A 22,826-nucleotide genomic window follows, 5' to 3' on the forward strand; every position below is an offset into this window, starting at 1 on the left:
CCCCCCCCCAGAAATCAAATGGTGTTCCCCTTCATAAGAAGGAAACACTACTGCATTACTCCAGAACACAAATTACTGAAGAAAGTACCAAAACTTACAGCTACTACAGCTTTACAAAATAAAGAGAGCAACAGATGTACATTTGTTGGAAATACATTTATTTCTTTTCTTGTAAACTTCAACATTACTGCACAAAAGCGTTCATGTACCGGTACATGTACATTTAGTAAAAACATACCTGGTACAAGAAATTCCTAAATTGACAAAATGGAGTTTGAATGTTAGCAGGCAAAGTATCTGGTATTTGGAAAAACTTCTTTTTTCTGAACCAGCTGTATTCAAAACTACATTGCCAAAAATTCCACAAGGAGAGAAAAATCAATGTCTGTATTTCTTAGGTCATTGTTGCTAGCACATCCACATCCTCAATTAAAATACGTTCTAATTATACACAAAGCATTTTTCTTTGCAGAGACTGACAAATGTATGATCAAAGAATTTTCCTCCGCTGATAAACGTTTGTGGGTCTGTTTTTATATTTACTATATGAATATGGGTAGACTGAAGATCTCAAGGGTGCTCTCTATCCTCTGGGGGAGCGTTGAGAGCACTGCCGAGTGAATGAATCTTTCAGTCAAGGGTACAGGCTATGGATATGATTGCAAAATTGATTGTGTTTGGACAGCAGTTTCTACCACAGCTCCAAGTTGAGTCACCTCACAATCACAGCGTTACCAAAGTTAGTTGTAACACTGAAGTCAGTGTTGTTAAAATTTTTGAAGATTGTCAGATAGGCATTAAGAATCAAAATTGGATACTTGCTTCAATATCATATCGCATCAGTATGGGAAATGTTTTGATATCATGCATAAACAATGGTCCCAAATGAGACATAGACAAAACTGGCTAACTAAATCTGATTAATTTAATGTCATTTCTATGGATTTGTTGGCAACACTGTTTTGGTTTTATGGCTGGTCCGGTCTATGCATCCAAGGTTTGGAAAACCCAGGCAAGTATAAAAGTAGCACACACTTCATAATTTTATATTCCAATTTGAAACTCCTCTTTTGTAGTGGTTTTTCACCAAGTGTTCATGTTATATGTCATACTTCCATCATTTCTTCCCATCAGTTTTACACATTTTTTTTTTTTCAAAAGCATAAAACTTACACAGCATAATATACAGCATATTGAGATTATTTTTGATGTAACACGCTACTCACGAAATAAATATAAGTAGAAATATGGGAGGAACAAAAGCAATTTTTCTGCTGTCCCCTGGCCTAATGATAATTATTCTTACCCTGCAAGCTTAATCTGTCACCATCCTGTCAAGTTGTTTTTAACCGGTATGGCACAACACGATCCACGTGTTGCAATGTAACAAAGACTTAAAAATTTGAAGGCCCCTTGAAAACACAGATACTGTCAAGATGATTTTACTGACTTGCCTTGCTATGATATACATTCAAAGAATGTGAAAATACATGTAGACATAGTGGTGGCTCAATGCCACTTGTACTTTTCAGCTGGCATCTGACAGACCTGGCAGAATAAGGCAGAATAAGGGTTGATGGTAGAGGATATAAAATGGATTGGGTACGTACTTTCCCTGTTCCTGTTACTAGAAAGATGTCCCCCACCCTAATTTGGAAAAAAATTGTTGGTTCTTAAATTGAAAATTAAGAGTGAAGGAAAAGCACAGGATTTATCTCATACACGATATGTGCATAAATCATATGCAAGACAAAAATTTCTTGTCGACAGATTTGCACAATATGATAATCCACAAAACCAGTTCATTTTTGCTTGGTTTGCATCAAGTCTTGCATCAAAACCTAGCAGAAATTTGCTTGTTCCTCATACATTGACACCCTAGTATTATCTGGAATTTTTTGTCTTTACATTCAAACAATATAAAAAATAATTATTTTCAATTTACAGTAAAACAGTGGTATGTTTACGGAAATTCAGCTTTCTGACACAACACTCAAATTCTCCATCTCTTTTCCTAAACCTGTTCAAAGTTGCCTAGATACAAAGCATGGGTCAGGGATGAGTACTTGTCCTGGTTTAGCATAACATGCAGGGTATGATGAGGCCAGAGTAAGTTCTTTGTTTCGTATTCTCTCGTGCATAGATTTTCAAAGTTTTTCATGGGGAGAAAGAACACACTTTTCATGCAGAATTTGTCAGCACTCGTGATATTCTGTCACAAAATCAAGCTATAACTTTTATATTTCAACAAAATTCTTCTTCAGGGTAGTCATATTACAACCATTGAACCATTTGTTGATGTAAAATGGTTCCCTATAGCAGCATATTATGACAGAATGTGTATGTTAGATGAGAAAATACAATAAAAGAAAATTAATTTTGTGCCAAATTTTTCTTATGTGCTTTTAACCAGATATCCATCCTTTTGCAATTTTAAAAAGGTGCAAAACAAAGTATTTACATAATTTGGCCTTACTACACTGAACAAAAGGCAACGTTTATCTCAAACAGTGACCCTGGCTTCTGAAGAAAAGCTGAAAGCTGACCTTATTTGTTAAAATTCACAAAATATGTCAGTTCTAAAGATACTTCTTTTTTTTAATTATAATATGGGTTATAAGTCACCCAGTGTGGCTGGTCTTTCTTTTTCTCCTTCTCTTTATCAAAGAATAGAGATTTGTACGCCTGGCTCTTCTTCACATCGTACGTCAATTTTTTCTCACCACTTGCAGACGTTGAGCTACCGTTGCTGAGCTTTGATTTACCATTTGTCATTTTCACATCTCCATTTGATGTTCTTTTTGAAGTGCTTGGTTCACCTTCTTTCCGGGGAAGTTTATTCGGTTTTGGTCCGGCAGACGTGCTGGGAATGTCTGCATAAAAAAAGTAATGAAAACATTGAGGTTTTATATGTGTTTTGCACATTCTTAACCCTTTCATCACCATGGTTTGGTCCAAAGCCATTGTTATCAATGGTGAGTGTGGACTTGTTTACTGAAAGTCAGGGCTGAACAGGTTAAATTGCCCTAACATCACAGGTATTAAAAAAGTTTGACTTAAGTGTACAATGTAATGTTGTGGCCATCTGAGACTTTATTTGCAATAAATTGTATTCAATTATGAATGAGATTCTCTGATGATGTAGTCTAGAATTACAATGTCTCATACTACTACTGGAGAGAATAATTGACAAATAATGCAACTGAATACAGTTTGTCAAGCTAAATTTGCTGGCAAAAAAGAAAACTTTCCTGGAATGTTAATTTGCAAAATTTAATTTTACAGGATATCTAAGGACTTAATCTGACCTGAAAAAAAAAATCCAGTGACCCCACTTGACCTGAAAAGGGGGCATCCAATGACCACACTTAACCTGAAAAGAGGACATCCAATGACCTCACCTGACCTGACTTGAAAACAGGACATGGTGACATCACCTGGCCGATATTTTATGTCCTCATTCCTACAGGGTTATAAGATACATTACAACCATACATACTGTATTTTACTTTAATCGCAGGTAATAGCATATTCAAAGCTTCTTGTTTCCTTTTGAGGAAGTTCTTATCTGAAAACAAATCTTTCCCTTTCAAGTTACAGAAAATGACAATGTACTCGTTGAATTCTGCAATTGCTCTAAAAACGGAACATCTTGAATTGATGACCCACTTTACAGCATCAACACGACTGACACAATGCATCCAGAGCTGTGTTGACATCCTGTCTCCAAGTACAATTCACTATCTTTATTTGTGAAGTGATTGCAGTTATTGATTTTGATACACAATTGAAATGACCCTGTCACAATGAACAACCAGTGCACCACTTAAAACAAATGTGATTAAGGGGGTGCTGCACCCAACACAGCGTATTTTGCTCAAAATCATTTTGCAAATATTCATTCAATTTTAATTAATTTGTTAACCCAAGATTAAAACATTAGTTGGGTTCACCTTTTACCTTGTTAAGCAGTCATAAGTTACATGATACAGAAGTCTTAATTTATGCAAATGTATGCAAATAACCAAATTTCCTGGCTTCTCTTTTCTCCCAATTTCAAGCTTTCCAAAGAATTTAACTCCACTCTGGCTGGGTCAAATTTTCAGAAATTTTCATATTATGTTCTTTAAATGCTATATAAAAAAACAACTACTTTCTTTGACAATAAAATTCTTACATTTTGAATAAGAGGCATGAATTTCGCTAAACATGTTTTTAATCACTAGAGTATCAGTCCTTCAACCCTTGCCATTTTAGAATGAGGATAGATAATGCAAAATAAAATAGTCGTTTTTTTCTACATATACTCTTCTTTCAAATGAAATATTACCATTTCAGAAAATAGTATCAAGTTTTTGACTTACATTAAAGTTTACCATTAATACCAAAAATTGAGGTTTTTACTCCAAACAAACATACACTCCCTTCATCTTTCGAGTAAACTACTGCAACCATACTAAACTTTAGATTCTCTGCTTTTTTGAAAATATATAGTTATGAGGGGGTTTCCTTGTCATCTTAGATGAAAAATATTCCTTTGAAAAAAAACTGTGTTGGCAACGTGCAGCTCAACCTTACGTCTGTTTTGTGTCTTTCTCATAAAATATTGAAAGAACTGCAGTGTCACTTTATACAATGGCGATATATTGTGTACAGCAATTGAAAGCGCCCTCTATATCTTAGGCATGCACATTCTGTTCTTTTTTTAGAACTGGGGATTTCCAAATTACAGACAAAGAAGAGCTTATTACAGTAGGGCACTGAAATCTACTGTTGTTTGCAACTTGAAGAAACAGACAAACTACGGACTGGACTTTCTGACAGACAGGTCAATACGAAGACTTCAGAGTAAGTTAATTTTTATCCAGTGACACAAAACACATTTTGGAGAGTTACATGTATGCCGATATAGATCACTTTCAAGTATCAGCTAGTATTCACATGAAACCAATGACCACATGGCCTTCCAATCATCAAGTTCATGCATCTTGTATGATTATCAGTTTCACATTTGTACATTATCTGCTAAATATGGTTCACCTACTGCCTAGAGTTTTTCTATGTCTTCTGTGTTCTGCCAATGGCAATACATTTAAAATGATAAAAAAACACAGAGAGAAAGCCAAAAATCCATTGAATGCCGTATCCAGTTACCGGTATATACTGGTCTGATATGGCAGGTTCAGGGGTCAGCGAATGAACACTGTCACAACAAATACAAAGGAAGCAAGAAACAGTTTACATGCTCCCTATTAAAGTGTAAATTTTGAATTCAAAATGCAATATTACAGCTACGAGTTTGTTTTCATATTTATTCCCCTATAAAGGTGGCTAATATGTATGAATTTAACATCACAATTTTACACTGCTAAAGTGAAGCATAGCTTCATATGTAGAAACCATTTTATTAATAATCCACTGAAACCATAACCATAAACTATAAACTTCACACATAACAAAGACTTATGGAGAAATCTAACCAGATTTATTGTTGCTGAACCCTTGATATGACAAGTTGTCTTTTCTTGCCCTTTACCATAGCAAGCTGATACACTGGGTGACCTGTGATTGATCTTCCTTGGTAAATTTATCCTGTCTGAGCTGAAACCATGGCCTCAAGCTTAATAGACCCAATGAATGTATGTTTATACGAGGTGGCTGAGGAAATTGTCAGAGGTAAGGACAAACAAAATCTTAAAGGGAGAATAGCTGTAACTGTTGATAATATTTGTTCTGGAAACAAGTACACTTTATTCTTCTTGACCCAGTGGTTTGTTGAAATGCAAATTATTACATCAGTGCCTGCTATATCAAATGTTACACGCCTCATAGGATTCCATGGTAAATTGTTGATGACATTGACAAAACTATGCATAAAAAGTCGATAAACTGCATAACAGTGATTTAAATAGTTCAAAGGGCTGTTCAATGATGAATATCATTCTATTTTTCTAACATGAAAATAAAGCATATAATTATTATTTGCAAACACAGACCAAAACATTTGGAGAGAAAACTACGTAAAAGAGGCATGCAATAAAACATTACAGCCCAAACAAGGGACTATGTACCCTCCAAGCAGGAGACCAGAGCCCTCCAGATGCCAAGGAAACAGTCACCTACCCTCGAGCACATAGTCCCTCATTTGGGCTACATAGTATTATTTCTACTAGCCTTCCAAACACAATGTCTTGTGAACAACAAATCAATGCTGTTGTTGACAGAGTAATTCTACCCTGCACTTGTTATATGTTTTCAGACAAATGAACTATAAAACTTCACAAATCACAACAAGAGGAATCTTCTATCGTATGATATCTGAAGTCACATGTCTTGTATAAACCAAAGTCCAGCTCACTCAGATTTTTGAAACTTGCAGAGTGGGATTGACGTTGTTCATTGCCATGCCACTGAGTAAAACACCACTTCATTTGTGCAAGTGATATTCATTGCGACTAGTGAGGTTCAAGCTTAGCTTACACAGATTAGAACTCATGAGATATCACTTATCGTAATGATGACTTTGATTCAAAAACCAACAAAAAACAGTTTGGTTCAGTGTCCAAGACCACAAAACAAATTTCGGGGAAAGATATCCCCTTTAAACTTGCACCAACATCTTGAGTGATGATTGATATTGCTTTCTTCTCATCTTTCAGAGGAGTACTTAAATATGATTGAACTGTGTGGAGGTTCAAAGCCTCTTATTTGCAAACGAGACAGGGAAATCTTGAAAAATGGGGAGAATGGACACTGGAGTGCTATGCAACTATTTAACAAGTTGATCGAGAGAGGATACTTATCCAAGACCAACCCAGACATTCTCATTGACCTTTTGAAAAGTATCAAAAGACATACTCTGGCTGATCAAGTCAAGATCCGCTTTGAAAAAGGATTTTGACAAACAAGCATCTGATCAAGAACTTCACATCAGAGTCCTAGAGCTACAGCAGAATGTCATGTGAACAATATGAACTAAAAGCACCTCCAGACTTTAAATCAAATCTCAAGCAATTAGGAGGATGCTCCCCCAAGAAAGAATGGACAAAAAAACAGCTATGGATCTGGCATTTTACATGGGACTTGCCTCACCTCACAGCATGCAGAAACGCAGTTGCTGATTTCTGCCACAGATGGTACTTTACAATGCCATATGGGCACATTTAAACAGTCAGCAGCTATGTTTGAAAAGTGTTCAGCTACCGAGATCCAGGCGAAATAAATATACCTGGGGTAAAAAAACCACTCAACATGGTACACACACTATGAAACCAACTGAAATTACCACATGTATGGATTGCATAGATTTCAACATTGATAACTCACTCTGTACAATGAGTACTCCATGAACACTGGCTGTAAAACAGTCACTTTTGCATCTTGTTCACCCCTCATTAGTTCTGTAGTCTTTAACCCTTTGAGTGCCAAAGTCAATTTTTGTCACCTTTATAAAATGTACCCCAGTCAAATTTTTTCAAATTTTTGCCAAATTTTGATGAAAAACTGTAGTCAATGAAATGTGAAACCCGTTTGGTCCAAAATTATCAAAAAAATTACTGAAAAATTCATAAAAACTGGTAAAATGTTGCACTAAAATTTTGGTGGGAAAAATTACAGCACTCAAAGGGTTAATGTTAAGCATAACAGTAAACAAAGTCATATAATGTGACTGGTATGACAGAGAACATGTAGGAATGCAAAGAAAAACTGTTGCACATTTTAGGAAAAGTAGCTTATCTATTCATGAACATCATTCTATCAAGTATTGGGGTCATGGAGGTCACTAAAATGTTACAAACAGATTCTGTACCTGCTTGATCTCAAAATTTGTACAAAAAGTTTCACAGTGATGACTTCAATCAAATTGCTATCGTCAAAAAGCAAATTATTAAAGTCACAGTGACTAACTATGTTAGAAAACTCACAATGTTCTTCCAAACTGAAAATGAGATGACTATGCTTCCATGTATACATTTTGGACTATAAACACAACGTTTTGACCAAAAACAAGAAAAATTAAACCTAAAATCACAAATCATATATGGGCAAATTTCATCATCATTGGGGCAACTCTGAATTAATTTGTCCTTCAGCACCTAATGTCAATGTGGAAGCTGTCAGACAAGTGGTTACACAGATAAGTTTTCACCAAAATATGGCAAAAAATCCTATAAAAATCCTATAAAATACAAACATGCAAATTTCATGATCCCTTATCCAAAGCTAAATAAAGTAATGCAAAGTAAGTTATACACATACAAATTGTCAAAACAACCTGCAAACACACAGATATCGCTAAATCTCTAAGTATGCATTTACCAATAAAATTAGTAATATAAAGCAACCGATTAGCAGCATAACAGATGTAACATTTTTGTACTGTCTGTTAAAATATGCAAATGTCCAATTAGTATACAAAAAACTGCCAAATACCATGTGTTATGGGTGGTACTACAACCTTCCATCAAAATCATGTCACCTGTTGTCAAGGTATTCACAAATGTTCAAAATTTGTAATTTATGCAATTATATATGCAATTATGCATACCTAGTAGTACACAAATCTTTGGTTTTGTGACTGCATGTGAATACCAAATTTCAGTTGAACCTTATTAACAAGTTTTGATAACCCATGACAGACTTTGAGACAAAGAGAGAGACAACATGACATTAAATAATCATTATTTGACTTGACAATCTCATCACACTTTGAATATTTATTTTGCTTTTAAAGACAACAAAACAGAAATTATGTGAAAAATGCAAACATAATGAATGATAAGGCTGATGTATTTAGAGAGAGACAAAGACCTGCTTTCTGTGTTAGAGCCAATTTGCTGTTGAGACAATGTAAACCCTGTTCTCTTAATGTTAAGAAAGAGTTGCTTTCTGTTTACTGTAAAATATTTATTGCTGCTACTTAAGTTTAACCCATTCACGGTCATGGTTTGGCCCCAATCCTTTGCTTTCAATGGTGAGTGTGGACCTTTTACTGTGAATTGGGGGATAAACAGTTAACTTTAAATCAAAGGTATTGAACGAACTAATAGTTATAAATTAAATTGTTTGGTGGAGACTTTTACATGTTCTATCTGTACCTAGATCTGCTGGCAGCAGTGTGTTTCAAATGTTTGTGTCAAACAACATGATGTCCCTTGGGGAAGTTGGGCCAACAGAGTATTACAGCTGTAAATGTAGAATTGATAAAATTACAAATGCTCTGATTTCTGTTTTATAAAAATCAGACTGGAATTGCCACAGTAAGATTTTCTGTTTCTGGAGCAAGCAGTTGTACACCATTGAACCGTCTTTCTCTTGCAATGATTATTAAATCATTATCTTTACTTCTTTATTTTTGTTTTTGATTACTTCAGTATCCCCTGTCATTTTGTTTGTGTATAAACTTGTCTGATGTAAACGTCAATAATAAAGTCTTGTGTGAAATAAAATCTTTTGATGTATTTCATAATATTTTGTTTTTCTGAGTTGAGTTCTCAACAAGCATAATAACTATATACACTACACAGTCTCTGTGTGATATCTGCATATCATGGTAGAGATTGTGTCCATTTGAAGAAATATCATCAAAGTAAATTTGATTAAAAAATATGTTGAAACACATTTCTTTCAAATTATGATAAAACTGATAGCATTGTGTATTATTTAGATTTTTTGTTTGTTTGTTCATATGTTTTTGTTTTTTGTTTTTGTTTTTGTTTTTGTTTGGGGGAGATAATGTTGTAATTTTCTGGCTACAAATCCTTTCCAACTGCACGGCTTAATAATTTCCATTGATGGTTAAGATATGGATTCCAAGAAATATGTGATTCAGTCTCTAAATCATGATAAACAGACACCAGTAGACCTACAGTATGTCCTCATTTAGTATGCCCACAATAAACACAATTAGACTTGCCTTGTAGAACTTGGCTTTGCATTTGAACTTGATCTGCTGTATGGAATTTGATATAGTTTTAAGTGTGAGAACAATTAAGTAATAAAGCACACCCAGCGATGGTATACCACGAGATTTTGACAAGTTCACGACATATATGAACTGGCTATCGCTCGTGCATATATAAAGTGGACTGGTCAAAATCTCGTGGTATACCGTCGCTGGGTGTGATTTATTACTATTATATCATAATGTATATTGAAATTCTGGCATTGAACGTCAAAAAGAGGATTTTTGCTCTCGCCGAGAGCTCGCACGTTTGCCAGCTGTGGTATATCGCCAATATACCACGGTTCTTTTCATGTCTGGACCAATCAGATTGCTGCATTTGCACTATCAATATACTGGTATGATATAATACATGATACACTTGCTACGGAATATGTTACAGAAATTATGCATTTACAGTAATATAATCAAACGAAGCATAGCGTCATTGATGCTATTGGATTTTTTGAAACAGGAAGATTTCTTTGACTATTTTCCTTTGGATTGTTAGCAGTTTAAAGTGTAGAGAAAAAGAGCCAATAATTTGATCTGACCTATATTTGCTGTCTCCAGCCTATTGCGAAATCAGCATTGAGGTATGACACACTTACTTAAAATAACACGATTTGACAATGTTTACTTGATGATTTTTTGATTTGGTGATAATTACTATTGGTAAATGTGTACCTTCCTTTTCAGATTACACAGACAGTAGTTTGATCCTAACACACTTAGACTGTGTGAATGCTTATCAAGCTCAATAACACAACACCTCCATAACACTTTAACATCAGACAATCTGTCTGAGAGTTTGTTTGAAATATTAGATTTTACAATCAAGTTCATGTCATATCTGCCCGTCTATTCATGGATCCCTTGTTGAAGTTTTTATGGTCACATGTTTCAAAGTTTTTCATCAAAGGCATAAATAGTACGTGTTCCCCTTCCACTATCTACCTGTAGTAATTTCCAGTTGGAGGCAAATTTGCATAAGGAAATCTTTCACGAAGGAAATGATATGTGATGAATCAATGTAGGTAAACGCGCTCTCTCTCTCTCTCTCTCTCTCTCTCTCTCTCTCTCTGTCAATTGTTCATGATGTGTGGCCCATATTTCCTCTCTCTCTCTCTCTCTCTCTCTCTCTCTCTCTCTCTCTCTCTGTGTCAATTGTTCATGATGTGTGGCCCATATTTTTTCTCCTTATGCCTAAATACAGAAGTGCTCGTGGATATTTAATGATGACAGTGAAATGGCATGCAGGGACTTTCCCGCGACTAATAGTAGATCGAGCAGCTCTCATTCAGGACAAAGACAAGCTCAGTGCTGACTGTTTATTCCCGACAAACGGAACTGCAAAATAACACATTAGGTAAGCCATTTTTTCTTCAACAATACGAAATTCCACCTTTTGTTTCAAGATTTTGATGAGCTACATGTAGGCCAATACTCCCTGGCTACAATATAATGTATTGATCGAACATGTGGGCTGTTCATTCACCAGCTATTGAGATGATGCAAAACATTCAGTTTTCATTCATTGATAAAAATACTACTATACAGCTTTTTTTTTTTTTCCTTTTATTTTTGCGAATCATTGACTTTAATGACAAAAACATCGATGTGAAACATGTAAAGGTAGCAACACACCACTGGCCTGATGCGGCAGGTCCGAGGCACACCCATTGACATGATACATAGCCAGCCATGGTACAATTAGTAGAGCCATACAAACTTCTATCCTGCCAAGTTCATATGTCACCATCAGGTCAAGTTTGTTTAACATAAGTCTGGATATTTGAAGGCCTCGGAATACCTACCTGTAGACACTGACCAAAACGAAAATTCTCAGAAATGTGATTTGCAAGTTACCATGCAGACTGTATGGCTATTTGAGCTGTTGATGTGAAAATTGTTATTCTTGCTCTTTATCACAGCAACCTCACTGCTTCAGTGACCTGCAATTGACCTCCTGAGATTCATAGCAACTGACATCTGAAACCATGAATAATGATTTTGATCCATTCCTTGCATCCTTGGGCGAGTGGGCTGAAGACATTGGCAGAGGTAAGGACTAATGAAATCGTACATACATTGTTACGTGCAGAGAAAAACGAACAAAAGGGTGAACTCAGCAGTTAACGTTTAAACAAAATTTATTACGAAAATAAAACTAATTGCTAAGTCAGGGATAGAGTACAAGCTTTAAAAGTGTACAGACTACTTATCTCAGCTGGGACGGCAAAGCTCCAGTCTCAGAGTTGTAACAGTCAGTCGGATGAATGAACAGTCCTTTGGTTTGCAGGCTTGAAGCTACACAAAGTCCACAGTATAAATCCAGCGTTGACAGTGAAGGTCTTGAAAAGTCTTGAGAATGACTACTGCTGGAGTTTAGTAACACACAAGAGACACGATCCCAAAAGTCTGACTGGAAGCTGTGCACGTCCCTTTTATAAAGGCATGTAAGAACAATCTAGAACTTTTATTGACATGCTAATTACTGTTCTAAAATTATCTCCCTTACACAACTAATCAACTTTCCAGAACATTCCAAACATGACTAATTGAATTCAAGTTGTGAGGTCATTAAGGGCAGTGACCTTGGGAATGTTCTAGACTAATCGAACTCAGGTCATGATGAGTGTGGGGTAAATGACCTACATAACACACCCCCCTCTTCAAAAAAGAAAATTTTTCAAGAAAAATCTTTCTTTTACAAATGTAATCTTGAAAAAGATTTAAGTACTCAAATTTTTTTTTTTTTTTACTCTAAAGTAAAGTTTCTTGAAAGTGAACAACAATAAAATTTCTTGAAAGTGAACAACAATAAACTCTAAATACGAGAGAGACAGTCTGCAATTAAATTGTCTCTGCCTTTGATATGTCTAATGTCAAGATTAAACTCCTGTAACATTAAACTCCATCTTAGCAATCTCTGATTTTTGCCTTTAAATTTCTGCAGAAAAACAAGAGGGTTGTGATCAATATAAACCACTATTGGCTGATTTGAAGAAGTAACATAAACTTCAAAATGCTGTAAAGCTAATATCAAAGATAAACACTCTTTTTCAATTGTAGAGTAGTTTCTCTGAGATTTGTTAAATTTGTGTGAAAAGTAGCAAACAGGATGTCCCATGACTATCTTCTTGCAATTTGTTGTTGGAAAACTTGAAATGGCACTGAATTTGGCATAAAGTATGCACGGCAAAGTCCGGTTATTTTTACTGAGTTCGATAAAGTCATTGTTCGGCAAATACTTGGCTTCCTCCTGGAGATATTCCGCTTTCGCAGGATTCAGTCCGTCTGGATGTTGTTCCACTGGATTACTGTCGCAGACATCTTCGTTGTGGTAGATGATGTTTGTACTCGTTGGAACATCTTGGAACAAATGTTCATGGATTGGTTCTTTCAGCTGTTGTTGGTGTTCTGGCTGGAGGTGTGCCAACTTTGTAGACTCCAGCTTCTCCAGGATTTCTGAGTTCTGAAGCTTGACCGAGCCCAGCTTTGAGTTTAGAGTATTTTCACTCAAGTCAGTTTCAGTATCACTATCTTCATAATGGTTTGAACTGACTGCACTGACAGGCTGAGTTATAGTAGGATTATCCCTATCAAAATATGGCTTAAGCATATTTATGTGACATAGCTGTTTTTGTTTTCGCCTGTCAGGTGTTATTATGATGTAATTTAAATCACTTAATTTCTTATCAATTAGGTATGGCCCAAAGTAACGAGCATGGAGTGGTTTGCCAGGAACCGGAAGTAGAACAAGAACTTTTTGACCTGGTTCAAACTTCCGTTTTGAGGTGTTTTTATCGTATTTGGTTTTCATTGACTGCTGAGATGACCAAGATTTTCTCTGGCTAATTCACATGCTTTAGAGAGTTTTGTACGAAAATCTGACACATATTGCAAAATATTCAGACAATCATCATCGTCTGATAGGAATTTCTCTTTAACGAGCTTTAGTGGGCCACGGACTGTATGTCCAAATACAAGCTCAAATGGGCTAAAACCAAGAGACTCTTGAATTGACTCTCTAACAGCAAAGAGCAGAAAATGAATTCCTTCATCCCACTGCTTCTCTGTGTCAAAACAGTAGGTCCTAATCATGTTTTTCAAAGTTTGATGAAATCGCTCAAGAGCACCCTGACTTTCTGGATGATAGGCGGATGACCTATACTGTTTAATGCCTAGCTGATCCATTACTTGTTGAAAAATTCCAGACATAAAGTTGGAGCCTTGATCGGACTGGACACATTTAGGGAGGCCAAATAAAGTGAAAAATTTGACTAAGGCTCTCACTATAGTCTTTGTCTTTATATTTCTCAGTGGTATGGCTTCGGGAACCGAGTTGATGTACACATTATTGTCAGCATGTACTCATTTCCTGATCTTGTTTTTGGTAGGGGCCCAACACAGTCTATTAGTATCCTACTAAATGGTTCTTGAAATGCAGGAATTGGCTGTAAAGGGGCCTTTGGAATGGTCTGATTCGGCTTTCCTACCATTTGACATGTGTGACAAGTTTTACAGAAATGTGCTACGTCCTGCCTGAGATTAGGCCAATAAAAGTGACTGAGAATTTTATGATAAGTTTTCCTGACTCCTAAGTGACCAGCCCAGGGCGTTTCATGGGCCAGGCGCAATATTTCAGCACGATAGGGCTTTGGAATCACAATTTGATGTTTTATAGCCCAGTCGTCATCAACCAAGACATCTGGAGGTCTCCATTTACGCATGAGAATACCAGATTTTGTATAATAGGAAACAGAGCTATCTGAAGTTTTACCTTCATCATCTACCCTGTCAAACAAAGACAAAATATCTGAGTCTTTGTGTTGTTCTGCAATGAGATTTGATCTAGAAAATGTCTGACTTTGGTCAGCAGAAGTTTTACTGGAAGTTTCAAATCCACGAGGGATAACGGAATGATCCGTGTCAAACACCTGACTGAGAAAGGTGTCATTTAAGTCAACATCTGTGACATTATTCTTGAGAGTATTTTGATTCTCGGAAGTTTTCTTTGACATGGCTCGAGTAATTGCACACGAAGGAAATAAATCGGGTATCTCTTGTTCAATTGGCTCTGGATCCTGATCTAAACTAGGATTATCAGTCACAAGTGGATTAGTAATGACCTTGTTCCCAGCAAGGTCGTTTCCAAGAAGAAGGTGAATCCCTTCAAAAGGCAAAAAAGGCCTAATACCTAAAGCCACAGGTCCAGAAACAAAGTCCGAAGACAAATAGACATTATGGAGAGGAACAGGAATAAAGTCATTGCAATCTACCCCCTAATAAGAACTTTAGAACCTGAAAATGACTTTTCAGAAAACGGCAGGGTATCTGCCAACAAAGAGACTGGGAAGCCCGGTATCTCTTAAAATTTTGACAGGGGTAGCGGAAGAAAAATCACTAGAAAGTGATATAAAACCATCGTGAATAAATGGTTCGAAAATACCCATAATGCTATCTTGAGAAGAATTGACCTTGACCTCATTAATTGGGGATAAGAGGGGTTTAACCTCAGACAATGTGTTAGCACACATTATTAGACTCTAATTGAGTTGATGAAGAAATAAAGCCGGTGGGCTTAGATCCACTTTGACCACCTTCACGTTTTCTTTTCAACTTGAAACACTCTGACATTAAATGGCCGTCTTTCTTGCAATAATTACAAGAAAGTGTACCGAACTGTTTGTCAGAAGGAGATTGAGACTTGGGATCTGATGATGTGGGAGTGTTACTTGAACTGTGTGAACTGCTGTCATTTGATTTCCTACTCTCCTTTGAGAAATTCTTGGATGAAAAGGAGGAGTTAAATTTACCTGCATTGTTTCTGTATGAAAAGGACTGGGATGGTTTGCTGAGAAATGAAGATTTGTGGGTCAATGAATAATCATCGGCCAAACGTGCAGCAACCTGCAATGTATCTGCCTTTTGTTCATTGATAAACGTCTTGATGTCACTCCGAATGCACCTTTTAAATTCCTCAATCAAAACAAGTTGTCGTAATTTGTCATAATTCTGACTGACCTTTTCCGAAGAGCACCAACGGTCAAACAGTTGTTCTTTTGTTCGAGCAAATTCAACGTAAGTTTGATCTTTCACCTTCTCACAATCCCTAAATTTCTGACGGTAAGCTTCAGGCACCAACTCATAACCCTTGAGAATTAATTCCTTCACAGAATCATAATCTGAAGCCTGCTCTACTGACAACTGAATGTAAATTTCTCTGGCTTTACCCACCAAGCACTCTGCAAAAGCATAGACCAGGACTCCTTAGGCCAGTTCAGACTCTGAGCAATTTTCTCAAAATGAAGGAAATATTTATCAACATCCTTTTCTTGGAAAGGGGAACTAACCTGAAATGCTTAGTGATGTCAAACTTGTCTGAAGGGAAGAATTTTCCTGACTGTCCAAGCTCTAAACGTTTATTTCTAACTGCAGTCGGTGTTCTGCTAATTCTCTTTCCTTTTCTTTTTCCTCTCTTTCTTTCTCCCTTTGTCTTTCTTCCATTTGCAATTCTTTTTTCTTTCATTTCCAATTCCCTCTCTTTCTGTCTTTCTTCCATTTCTAACTGCATTTGTATTTTTTCTTTTTCTAATGCCTGTCTCTCCTTTTCCATTTGTAATTCTTTTTCTTTTATTTGTAATTCTTTTTCTTTTTCTAATGCCAATTTTTTTAGCTCGAAATCTGCCTGTATTTCCAATTCTAATTTTTTGAGTTCGAAGGAAGACTCAGGCTCATAATCTTTAAGGCAGACTCCTCAAAATGGCCAGAATTAACTAAATGTTTTGCAATCTTGAACTGTATTTCTCGCTTGCGCATAGATCTTTTGACATCTACTTTAAGGAAATTGGCCAGTGCTATGAGGTTGTCTTTTCTGAGGGAATTAAATGTGTCCTGATCAAGGTCATCCATAAATTCGTCTGGCTTGAATTCCGCCATGATTGAATTTCGCTGAGTTCACAGTATACAGTAGTTTTGAAAAGGTAGGCAAAATGTTGTCAAACGGCTCAAAATATTCGTATCCCGGACAAGCCCCCAATTTGTTACGTGCAGAGAAAACGAACAAAAGGGTGAACTCAGCAGTTAACGTTTAAACAAAATTTATTACGAAAATAAAACTAATTGCTAAGTCAGGGATAGAGTACAAGCTTTAAAAGTGTACAGACTACTTATCTCAGCTGGGACGGCAAAGCTCCAGTCTCAGAGTTGTAACAGTCAGTCGGATGAATGAACAGTCCTTTGGTTTGCAGGCTTGAAGCTACACAAAGTCCACAGTATAAATCCAGCGTTGACAGTGAAGGTCTTGAAAAGTCTTGAGAATGACTACTGCTGGAGTTTAGTAACACACAAGAGACACGATCCCAAAAGTCTGACTGGAAGCTGTGCACGTCCCTTTTATAAAGGCATGTAAGAACAATCTAGAACTTTTATTGACATGCTAATTACTGTTCTAAAATTATCTCCCTTACACAACTAATCAACTTTCCAGAACATTCCAAACATGACTAATTGAATTCAAGGTTGTGAGGTCATTAGGGCAGTGACCTTGGGAATGTTCTAGACTAATCGAACTCAGGTCATGATGAGTGTGGGGTAAATGACCTACATAACAACATGTACATATTAGATATACATATTTAAGGTCAGGGATAAGTTTGTGAATCGCTGGCAGTAAAGATTTGAATTTCACAGGCATAAGCTGTATCACACAATAATGTCCTCTTAACAGCGAGTCATTCACTGAAAAGTCACACACTGAGTGAAGCACCTCTTGCTGTAGACTTAACCTCTGACATGACAACAACCATGGTGACCTTGCTACCGTATCTTGCTGTTTATGTTCACAACCTCACAAATCGATTAACCCTTTGAGCGCCAAAGTCAATTTTTGTCGCCTTGGTATAACCCAATCAATATTTTTCAGGTTTTGCCAAAACTTTGACTGTAAAAGACTGTAGCCAATTAAATGTGATATCCATTAGGTCAAAAATTATCAAAAAAATTACTGAAAAATTAATAAATATTGGTAAACTGTTGCACTAAAATTTTGATGGGAAAAATTACAGACATGTACAGCACTCACAGTGTTAAAGTGATATTCTACACCAGTGCTTGAAATATATCATTTGGAATGTCTGTTGGAAATGCTTTGTTTTTACTTTTCAGAGGAGTATCATAGGATGATTCAACTAACTGCAGGTCTAGACCCACCTATCCAGAAGAAAGACAGGGAAAACCTGGAAAACGGCGACGATGCTTTCCAACTGTTTGAGATGTTGATTGCCAGGAGAAAATTGTCCAGGAACTACCCAGATATTCTTATTTATCTTTTGAGAAGAGTCAATAGAATGGATCTGGCCATAAGGGTCAGGGATCGATTTGTAGCTGGTTTTTAAAGACACATATCAAATGAAGACCTCAACAGCCAGAATGTTACCTATGTGGCAAAATGCCATGTCTATCGTACAGACTTTCCAAGGACATTAGAAATCATGAACAATTTTGAAGACAGCACTGCTAAGTAACACTGTATGAACAAACTGAAATCAAGGGGTCAAATTGCTTCATAAAGTTGCATCATAAAGTTTGAGAGGGCCCTCTAAGAAAACCTGATTGTTGTCATAATGCATACCGATATGACACCCCTCCCGTTTTTTTGCCAGTCGGCCTCCAAATTCAACCAAACTTAGCTTAGTTATTCTAAACAACATATATTCTCAGTAGAAATAAAAAAAAAACAACCTTCGAAATAGCTTCTTTCGTCGTCATTTTGCGGTCCCATATATAGTGCTACTGCAGGCGGCCTATACCAATGGGTGTCAATAGCCAACGGCACTCTATTTGGCTATTGACACCCCTCCGTTTTTTCGCCAGTCGGCATCCAAATTCAACCTAACTTAGCTTAGTTATTCTAAACAACATATATTCTCAATAGAAATAAAAAAAAAATCCTTCGAAATAGCTTCTTTCGTCGTCATTTTGCGGTCCCATATATAGTGCTACTACAGGCGGCCTATACCAATGGGTGTCAATAGCCAACCGTCACTCTATTTGGCTATTGACACCCCTCCCGTTTTTTTTGCCAGTCGGCCTCCAAATTCAACCAAACCTAGCCTAGTTATTCTTAACAACATATATTCTCAATAGAAATCAAAAATAAATCTTCGAAAAAGCTTCTTTCGTCGTCATTTTGCGGTCCCATAGTGCTACTGCAGTACCTGTACCAATGGGTGTCAATAGCCAACCGGCACTCTCGGCCGGGCTCGCGCTCGCTCACTGTACAAAGTACTGTACGAGCCCATGGAGATAACTCCGTGTTGCAACATGTAGGTGCTTTCTTATCATCCACTTGCATGCTTATTGAATATAATTTATGTACTTAAATGGCAAAATTAGCGATCGAGGAAGGTGATGAAAAACAAAAACAAAAGTACTCTGCTTGCCATTGCCGCATTGTGATGTGGTGATTTTAATACTCCCGCCACCGTGAGAGCGCACGACCTCGTGTGACCTCGTGCCCTTTCCTGCCCCTTAAGACAGCCTCTATGTGATCGATGTACACAGTGATTAATTGAGGTGCTCGGCGATTTTACGCAATCAATGAAATTTACTGTGTTTTTTAACTAGTATAAGGCTATTTTTTGATGTTTGTGATTTTAGACTTCTGTAATTAAAATTTCATTCGTGTGTTTTAACTAGACGGAGTATTGTGTGAGGGATTACTTTCCACAAATGAGTAAGGCTACAAGCAGTGATTAGTTATTTTTGTCAGATAAGCAGGTTTTGTCAGATAAGCGCCGTACACACGTTTGCCATTCTGCCTGTTTCCGTTCTGTGGAGCACTCCGTCTTGTGTGCATCCTGTTTTTGTACATAGTATGTCCGGTCGCAGAGAGTAGTCAAGACATAGGTATGTTATTTTCTTCATTCACAGACATAAAATTCACACTCGTTTACAAGTTTTTGTGTCCTGGGCTAATACTAAGCCCACAAAATACTCCAATCTACTATAGTTCTTTTTCCTCCTTTTTCGTGCAAATGGTTCTACATTTACATGTAAAAGACAAAAATGATGCCACGAGAAGTCGATATGATTGAACTTACAATAGTGGCCTGACATGGCAGGTATGAGGTAAACTTACCATTTGGGGTGGGGGGGGGGGGGTTAATGTTAGCTGGAGGAAATGGTCCACATTTTGGGAACCATTATGCATAATAGCAATTTTATTACAAATGATATTTTGAAGCAAATGTTTTGTCTGTTTCTTTGTTTAGCAGATTGTAGGTTGTTACATATACACGTAACTGAATTTTTGCAATTCATATCACTTTCACTTATGAATTGAGAAATTGCTTGCCCAGCAACTAAATTGGTTAACTGTACAAATATCTGCCTGACATAGTAGGATAATTTATCACAGCAAACTCACAGGAGCTAGCCTCTCTTGCTGAGAAGCAATTTTTTCTGTTGTTTTCAGAAGCAATTACCTCCTTCCCCTCCCTAGTCAAATGGTTGACGCCAAAAACATGACTGGCCTGAGATGGCATGTCAAAGTACAAGTTAAGCGACAAATACTGATACTGACGTTGATAATCGGCATATCGCGATGTTTTGTCTACAAGTAAAATAATTGACAGCTTCACATACAATGTTACAAATACGTAGTTTTTTTCAAGCCTGAGAAAACACCTACATCACCGATTGGCATGTCGCGATGCAAACCGACGTAAAAATAATTATTCTGATTGGTTTTCAGTAAAAGTGTCTGTCAGTCATGATTTTCATCCTCAAACCGCGTGTCAAACTACTCTCATCCGTTAATTCAGTTGTCAATCAAATTAACATGTGCTCCGAAGTTTGCGTTCGAGTGAAAGTTCAGGAAAGTTCTACTTCGTTCTAGCTGTCCGATTGAGAGCAAATATGTCACGCATAACGTCGTTTTTCAAACCGATCTTTTCGGGAAACAAGAATTCCACGGAGCCAGAGAACATCGAAATGACCGAGTTCGAAAAATCGGTGGTGAGCGACAATAGTGAATCCCGCCGTGATGCTGAAAGTTCAGATCAAGACACGCACTGTCGCGGCAGTGCAGACGACACTTCAAATATTGATGACGCAGATGGAAATGGCTCGGAACCGCCACCTTCAAAACAGCCAAGAACTGAAACGAGGAAATTTATGCGTCGATGGTTGAACGATTTTCCTTGGGTACGCTACTCTGAGGAAGACGGCGGCATGAAATGCCAAGTCTGTATCGATGGCAAGAAATCTAACGCGTTCACGGAAGGTAAACGATGCCGTAATTTCCGTACCTCGACTCTAACTCGTCACGTTTCCTGTGCTGATCATCAAAATGCACTGACTGAAATGTCAATGAGGTCAGCTTTTCAAACCTCTGCTAAAACGGCACGAACAAAATCTCAGGATGGAATTATAACGGGTCTGAGATCAGTCTATTGGATGGCAAAAGAAAATATCGCTGTGCATAAATATCCTTCGCTCATGAAAATGATCGAACTGCAAGGTTGTGAAAATATTAAATACATTGAGATTGATGTTGGGGAAAATGCTACCTACTCGTCAAAAGCAACAGCAGATGAGTTCATTGACGCGATTTCTGATGTGATCGTGGAAAATGTTGTTAGTAATGTCCGTGCTAGCCGCTACGTAGCAGTTCTTATCGACGAAAGTACAGACATTTCTGTGTCCAAGAAATTGAATGTGTACGTCCGTGTTGTATCGCCCACTGACTTTCAACCGCGAACTTATTTCTTTGGAAACGTGCTTCTAGAAAGTGGACACGGTGCTGCCGAAAACGTGTACGATAAACTGTGTGCAACTCTAAAAGAGAAGAATATGACAAAGGAATGGCGTTGGGTTCCGACGGAGCGTCTGTAATGACGGGATCTAAAACTGGCGTGAGAGCGAGACTGAAGGCAGCCAATCCGTACCTCGTCAACATACACTGCGAGCTGCGAGGCAGCGCACATCGGCTGGCCCTCGTTACAAGTCAGGCGGCTGCTGCCGTCGCGTATCTCAACGATGTTTATCAGAAAACTGACGGGTTTGTACTACTACTATTTCAGCCGTTCCGCAGTTCGTACGTCCGCATTAAAACGTATACAAGATGTCCTTGATGACCCGACGCTCAAAATAAAGGTGGTTCACGCTGTTCGCTGGTTTTCTTTTTATGGTGCATGAGATGCCGTTTACCGTAGCTGGGATGCATTGATAACCTACGCTTCTGAAACCGGTGATCGCGATCCGACAGCGAAAGGGTTTGGAAAAAAACTGACTAACTATGAATTTATTGCAACAATGCATTTTTTTAATGGATGTAATGCCCCCATACAGAGCTCAGTCTTGTTTTTCAAAAGCAAGATATTGATATCAGTACCATTCGACCAGCAGTAGATGCAGTTACTAGTACTACTAGTAGGCTAAACGTCAGTTAGAATTTTTTTTAAACTGAAGACGGTCACTATTTGAAGCTCTTCTTGTCCTCATTAAAGAAGAACTCTTCAGACTCGTATGAATTGAATGGCCATGTAATCAGTTACTCTAATGCACAGGAAACTAAATTTAGAAAAGTCAGGGCAGATTTCATCACCTAAATTAATTTAATTCAGCAACTGGATTAAAGATTTCCAACACACTCTACCAATATTATTGATTCATTTGCAGTATTGTCTCTTCGCACTCTGTCATTTGTACCAAAAGATGAGCTGCCAATGTTTGGTTGTGAAAAGTTAGAGCAACTTCTTGATCAATATGATGGTATTGTTGACAGAGATGCCACCAGACAAGAGTGGGCTTTAGTCAAAGAATTGGTCTTACAGCAGCAATATCCAAGGGATAAATTGTCTACTTTATGGGG

The 22,826-nt window shown here is 37.3% G+C and overlaps 1 protein-coding gene and 1 long non-coding RNA gene across 3 annotated transcripts in view; one reads left to right on the top strand and one right to left on the bottom strand.

Moving 5' to 3' along the window:
- Positions 1 to 141: 141 nt before the first annotated feature.
- Positions 142 to 22,826, bottom strand: part of LOC139133003 (replication termination factor 2-like) — a 35,743-nt gene continuing 13,058 nt past the window's right edge. Inside the window, exon 8 of one of the 2 annotated variants that reach the window (XM_070699344.1) lies at positions 142 to 2,873. In XM_070699344.1, coding sequence (XP_070555445.1) covers positions 2,599 to 2,873 — 275 coding nt within the window. In that variant the 3' untranslated portion in view covers positions 142 to 2,598. Of the gene's footprint in view, positions 2,874 to 11,867; positions 11,990 to 22,826 lie in introns of those variants that run through there. The other variant, XM_070699345.1, reaches the window with a different exon arrangement.
- On the top strand, positions 4,690 to 8,170 carry LOC139133005 (uncharacterized). The gene is made up of 3 exons (XR_011552518.1): positions 4,690 to 4,848; positions 5,542 to 5,676; positions 6,660 to 8,170. It is a non-coding gene; the product is annotated as an uncharacterized lncRNA (long non-coding RNA).

The sequence above is a fragment of the Ptychodera flava genome, chromosome 5 (genome assembly GCF_041260155.1).
Source record: "Ptychodera flava strain L36383 chromosome 5, AS_Pfla_20210202, whole genome shotgun sequence".
Lineage (NCBI taxonomy): Eukaryota > Metazoa > Hemichordata > Enteropneusta > Ptychoderidae > Ptychodera > Ptychodera flava.